The sequence below is a fragment of the Amaranthus tricolor genome, chromosome 16 (assembly GCF_026212465.1).
Source record: "Amaranthus tricolor cultivar Red isolate AtriRed21 chromosome 16, ASM2621246v1, whole genome shotgun sequence".
Lineage (NCBI taxonomy): Eukaryota > Viridiplantae > Streptophyta > Magnoliopsida > Caryophyllales > Amaranthaceae > Amaranthus > Amaranthus tricolor.
In genome coordinates this window covers 6821127-6828258 of record NC_080062.1, presented here as the reverse complement: position 1 = coordinate 6828258, position 7132 = coordinate 6821127, and the positions used below count along the sequence as shown (strand labels likewise).

The window sequence follows — 7132 nt, the reverse complement described above, 5'->3', positions numbered from 1 at the left end:
CTAAAAAGTTGATATTTAGAAAGTATATATTAAGACGAATCTAATTAGATCCCACGTGAATATATTTTTTCTTACAGATCAATGAGAAATTGTAGTCGAAGTTTAACACTAACATTCGTAAATTCTATTTGAGAAGAACATATGAAAACAAAAGGAGTATACAGTGAAAAGTGAAGAAAGACTTTTATTAATATTTTTAGCTTTTACCATTGTTACATTATTCAAAACTCTAGTTTGGATCCACCTATTAATACATGGTAATATTAAATTTTTATGCATATTTATATGTAAGTTGTGCCCACAATATTACCATATATGGTGGAAATAGATCAAAGTATAGCTAGCTTCTAATGGCCTACACCCATAATAGCTAGTAGCTTATAAGATGATCATTTATGATTTATCAACACTAAAATAGAAGTAATATAAAATTGATGTCATATAAATATGTGCACGATATGGCCATACACCTTAATGCATCCAACTTGATCCAACTCATAACACCGTTGGTCAGTGGCGGACCCAGGAATTTCAATTTGGGGGGGCAAAATCCGAACGTCACGTCGTTCGAATAATTTGATCGTCGTCCGAATAATTTTTTTTTTAAAGAAAAATAGAAAAATACAAGAAAAATAGAAAATTACAATTTACAATATCAAATCCGATGTTAAAAGTTTTACAATCCAAAATATAAAAAAAAAAAAAAAAAATACAAGCGTTCAAATAAAAATTACAAATTCATCCTTCGAGTTTTCATATTTTTAAAGCGATCAATAATCTTTTCATCAGAAACTTGTAGAAACACTTCCTTCTCAATGTAAGTAACCAAACAATCATTCACTAGTTGATCACCTATGCTATTTCTCAACTTATTTTTGACAAACGTCATTGCGGAAAACACTCTTTCTACACTTGCCGTAGCAACAGGAAGAATCAACATCAACTTGATTAGCAAATGTATAAGAGGAAAAGTCTCATGTCTCCTTGTTTTAACAAGCATCATGGAAAGAGAATTGATATCTTGCAAATCATGAAATCTTTCATCATTTTGCATAGAATCCAAGAAGACATCAAGTTGAAGATCAAGAGCCGTTAAATCAAAACATGAAAACTCTTCGGGATATAAAGAAGCAAGTTTAAGTATCCTCTCTTTATCAAAAGATGAAAAGTTACCTCTAGGACTCAGGGAAGCCATGCATGTAAGTAACTCCATGTTCTTCTCATTAAAACGGTTATCAATTTCTTGAAGATGCAAATCAATTACTTCCAAAAAAATGTCAACGCGAAAATGATGTAGATTTGTTGCTTGTTTAGCAAAACGTCTTGATCTTCCTTGAGGTACATATTGAGCATCCATAGATGGAACATCAATCTCGTGTTTAGTACAAAATAAAATGACTTTGTCTAAGAGACTATCCCATCCTTGATCCCTCATCTTTTGCAACACATTCGTTGTACTTTTAACAAGGCTAATGGCATTCACAATATCTTGTTCCTTTCTTTGTAAAGCAACACATAAATCATTAGTGTAGCCAAAAATAGTCAACATGAAATGAGCCATAAAAATAAAATCAAAGGACTCCAAAGATCCTAAAACAACTTGAGCTTTGAGCTTATCATCCGGAGAGCCATTTTCTCCAATCTCCTCAAGCACTTTAACAATTGAAGGAAACAAGTTGATGATACTTATTAGACACTTGTAATGAGATCCCCAACGTGTATCTCCCGGCCTACTCAAACCACGTTCTTGATTCAAACCCGATCCACTTTCAATTTCCCCCACTTCCAAAGCTTGAGCCACTACTTGAGCTTGGTTTTTTCGAATAAGGTCTCTTCTCTTACAAGAAGCTCCCACCACATTTAACAAGTTTGCAAGTACGTCAAAAAGCCAAGTACAATTAACATTCTTTTTAGCAACCGCAACTAGAGTTAGTTGAAGTTGATGAGCAAAACAATGAATGTAATAGGCTCTTGGAGTATCATTCATAATCAAAGTCTTGAGGCCATTGATTTCACCCCTCATGTTACTTGCCCCATCATACCCTTGACCTCTTATCATGGAAGGACTCAATGAATGTTCCATAAGCAAGGACATAATGGCATTTTTAAGAGACAAAGCGGTAGTATCACCCACATGTAGAATGCCTAAAAAGCGTTCCACTACCGATCCATTTTCTCTATTAACAAACCGCAAAACAAGAGCTAGTTGTTCTTTTTGAGACACATCACTTGATTCATCGGCCAAAATAGAAAAGTAACCATCACCAACCTCTTCTATTATGCGCTTAGTAGTCTCTTTTGCACAACAAGTGATAATGTCTTTTTGAATTTTGGGAGATGTTAATTGACAATTTTTGGGTGCATTTTGGAAAGTATATTTTCCTATTTCCTCAACCTTCCCCCCCAACCACTTCAAAAGCTCAAGAAAGTTACCTCTACTATATGACTCCTCACTTTCATCATGTCCCCGAAATGCCAAACCTTGGCCCAAAAGAAATCTCAAACAAGTTAAGGATGCATTCAAACGAATATGATATTCGTTCATTTGAACCTCACTCGCATTATCAAATACAAATTCAATTGATGTCTTCTTTGCATCTCTTAGATTCACATATTTCTCATAAGCAATATTATGAGCACTTTTAATTCCTCCAACATGCTTCTCAAGCCTCTCAGGTTTATTCCACGCTCTAAACCCTCCAACAACAAATGCATCACCCCCCTTGTTAATTTCAACATCCCTCTTGAACAAATAACAAACAAAACAAAATGCGGCATCCATTTCAACACTATATTCTAGCCAATCCCATTTTTTGAACCAATTCAAACTAAAACGGCGTAACCTACCGGAGATATTACTTTGAGGGAAATCATGTGTTTTTGGTTGGCAAGTTTTTTTAAGAATATATGCTCTCCTAACCGAATTTCTTTCATTAGGGGGATAATCCATTATGTTTTTCCTCAATCCCGGGTCATGAGGAAGAAGTTCAACATCATACACCCATTCATCATCCAATGGTTCATCACAACTACTTGAACCACCTACTTCCATATTAACATCTTCACTTGGAGGGGAACTTAAAGGAGGACTTAGAGGGGAACTTAAAGGAGAAGATTCATTGCCTTCGTTAGATGTTTGTTGGGATTTCATTCTTTTAAACAATAATTCACGAAGATCGGGTTGTCTTCCCTTTGCTTTTGACTTTTTCAAACAAGATGAACTTGAATTACTTGACATTTCCTAATTAAATTAGAAATATGACTCAATTATTCAATCTAATTATTCAAACTATCAAGTAACAACTTGTCAACTTGCAACCAATGAACCAAAGTACCAAACAAATTATTCAATTAAACAAACAATTAAACTAAATATAGTAATGCCCTAATTTATGCTATCCTGTGCTAACCCAAAACCCCACCCCTTGGCTTGACAACCCAGCTATTTGAACCCGTTGACCCCCACACCGTGCCTTTCACCAGTTTCCACCACCAACAGCCCCGTCCCGCTCCGCCCTTGTCGCCACCTGCTAACAGCAATACAATCACTCACCAATCACCATCAAGGCATCAACCAACCCCTGCTACCCAGCCTTGCTCACTCCTCTCACTTATTTCTCCAAATTATTCAAACCCCCAAATTGAGTTAGGGCTTTACTGAAATTGATGCCTTTTTCACTGTTTTGCAACTTGATTACCAAGTCTAAGCTAGTTTCATAATCTTGTTGAATCTCATCTCAATCACCAAAGTACCAAACAAATTATCCAATTAAACAAACAATTAAACTATTAATAATCAAGAATCAAAGAATCAAGAATCAAGAATCAAAGATCAACAATTAAACAAATTAACAATGAACTAATGAAGCTATGAAATAATTAAACAAATTAACAATTACAATTACAAATTAACAATTAAATAAGTAATGGAAGCATGGAACTCACAATTAAACAATTGAAGAGAAGAGGAAGACTGGAAGAGGAAGCGAGTAGGCGTACAGGCGACTGGCGAAGCGATTAGCGAAGAAGAGGAAGAAGCGAAGAAAAATGTCGAATGTCGAATGACAGTTGTAGACTTGCAGCGAAGAAGAGGAACACCGGAACTTGGCCGGCCGTTTGTGGGCTGTGGCGGACTGGCGGTGGTCGATGGAGTCGTGGAGATTTGGAGAAGGTTTTGTCTATGTGGAATGTCGAACACATAAAAACGGAATGCGATTAGGGTTTGCTTTGTTTTTTAAATGGAAGCAACATCATTTTATTTTTTAATTTTTTTTAAAGGTGATTAGCGACGGGATTTTGGTCGCTAGGTGGTCGCTAAGTGGTCGCAAATTAAATTTTTTTTTTTTTAAATCTCATTTATTTTTTTTCAGATTGGGGGGGCCACTGCCCCCCCCCCCCCCCCCCCCCCCCCCTTGCCCCTAGCTGGGTCCGCCACTGACCCCTGCTACCCAGCCTTGCTCACTCCTCTCACTTATTTCTCCAAATTATTCAAACCCCCAAATTAAGTTAGGGCTTTACTGAAATTGATGCCTTTTTCACTGTTTTGCAACTTGATTACCAAGTCTAAGCTAGTTTCATAATCTTGTTGAATCTCATCTCAATCACCAAAGTACCAAACAAATTATCCAATTAAACAAACAATTAAACTATCAATAATCAAGAATCAAAGAATCAAGAATCAAGAATCAAAGATCAACAATTAAACAAATTAACAATGAACTAATGAAGCTATGAAATAATTAAACAAATTAACAATTACAATTACAAATTAACAATTAAATAAGTAATGGAAGCATGGAACTCACAATTAAACAATTGAAGAGAAGAGGAAGACTGGAAGAGGAAGCGAGTAGGCGTACAGGCGACTGGCGAAGCGATTAGCGAAGAAGAGGAAGAAGCGAAGAAAAATGTCGAATGTCGAATGACAGTTGTAGACTTGCAGCGAAGAAGAGGAACACCGGAACTTGGCCGGCCGTTTGTGGGCTGTGGCGGACTGGCGGTGGTCGATGGAGTCGTGGAGATTTGGAGAAGGTTTTGTCTATGTGGAATGTCGAACACATAAAAACGGAATGCGATTAGGGTTTGCTTTGTTTTTTAAATGGAAGCAACATCATTTTATTTTTTAATTTTTTTTTAAAGGTGATTAGCGACGGGATTTTGGTCGCTAGGTGGTCGCTAAGTGGTCGCAAATTAAATTTTTTTTTTTTAAATCTCATTTATTTTTTTTCAGATTGGGGGGGCCACTGCCCCCCCCCTTGCCCCTAGCTGGGTCCGCCACTGCCGTTGGTGTTGATCAATCATCTACATTTAATTCAAAGAAAAAAAAAATTATTTAAAATAGCTCAAACCCTCAAAATTGAAGCATTAATGCAGCAATTAGCTACTAACTATTTTATATTTTATATTTTTTTATTTAAAATAAACTAGAAAATTCCTACAAGAAAAAAGAGTTAATTAATCTTTCGTGTATTAATTTGCTTTTATTTGGAATTCATATCCCAAAGGTGTAAAAAATAGCTTTCAACAACTAAACTAAATTAGAATTCAGAATTACTAAACTAAACTAAATGAATCTCAACGATTTTGGTGACTTGAAAAACAAGACTAAAAAGAAAATAGGTGTAGTTTAATTTGCTTTTATTTGGAGTCATAAAATATATAAAGAAAAAATTAACTAGAGGTAGGATTTCTTTTAGCTTAAAATAATCAAATTAAAAAATTAAAAAAAAAAAAAAAGCTTGATCAAAGATAAGTTAGTTTTTATGGGACCAATGAAAAATTTCATGAATTTTGGATATTTTCACCTAATTTATAAAATTTAACACATTTTTGTACCTTGAAAATTCTATATGAAATTTGAAATTGAGAAGGTTAAAGTCACCTTTGAGTCCTCGATTTAATTTAATCAAAATAAATTTAGTATAATGAAAATAATTATCATTTGATAAAAACATAAATAGCAACTTCTCCCATTGTTTCTTTTTAATTATCCACTTTAAGTTTTTCGACTTTAAGAAAGATAAATTTAAATTTTATTTTTAAAGTATATATTAAAGATATAATATATATTCATATGAAATCTTATTAGATTCGTCTTAATGCAAAATTTTTTAATATATAATTTTTATAATTTTTTATAATATATACTTAAAAATATTAAGGTTCAAAGTTTACTATTGAAAAATACGGCCTAAACCAAGTAATGAAATACTATTTAAGCTTGTCAATATTTAGCATTTTACACAATCATGCTCTAACCACTTATTCTAACGTACTCAGATTGAAATTACATATTCCTTTGTTAATACCACTAAAAAGTCATCCTTTGTTATCCTCCATTTTTGTCTATATATACGATTATTATTTATTTTCATTTATAAATAAAAAGAACAAAAATAAATTAAATTTGTATGGATTCCCACTAGGGATGGTCATGGGCGGGTCTGGCCAGACCCGGACCCGAACCCTTTTATTTTTTATGGATTCAGACTCGGATCCGGACCCTAAGGGTCTAAAACTTTCAGACCCAGACCCAGACGCTGACTCTAAGGATCTGACGGGTTTAGGGTCCTTAATGGGTCTTATACAAAGCCTCTTTGATTTGTCAAAATTGAACCTTTTGCGAGTCTTTTTGTATTTTTATAAGCAACTTATTATTGTATTACAAACACTTATTCGAGTCCATAAAATTCAAATACAAAATAATTACTAAAACGTAAAAACACTTGTCTAAATACATAATTAAAAATCAAATATAAAAGACTAAATGTGATACATAGTTTATATTCCATAACATTACAAAATACAATCAATTTCGATCAATCTTCTTCAACTTCATCAAGATCCTAAAAGAAATATCAAACAATTATAAGTTAGTTTTTCAATAAAGAAAAAGTGAATCAAAATAAAACCATTAAAGTTAAAGCGTACTAGTTGAATCACATCTATTTGTACTGTGGAGCAAGCATAAGCATCTTCCGAAGAACCATAGAAAGAGATTTTAAAAACACAAACAAATTAAGATCACTAACCTAAAACAAAACCAATACTAAATCAATAAAAGTTAGACTTTTACCTTTTATGTCTTCCATCATCCAATTTTGTAAACAAATTAATGCTTCCACAGTTTGTG

General features: G+C 33.7%; 1 protein-coding gene across 1 annotated transcript; it reads right to left on the bottom strand.

The window, feature by feature from the left end:
* Positions 1-229: 229 nt before the first annotated feature.
* Positions 230-3238, bottom strand: LOC130802478 (uncharacterized). Its single transcript, XM_057666496.1, has 4 exons — positions 2921-3238; positions 1601-2743; positions 794-1435; positions 230-244 (listed from the first exon to the last, which is right to left on the bottom strand). The coding sequence occupies exons 1-4, from the start codon at positions 3236-3238 to the stop codon at positions 230-232; spliced, it is 2118 nt and encodes a 705-aa protein (XP_057522479.1).
* Between the last annotated feature and the right edge of the window lie 3894 nt (positions 3239-7132).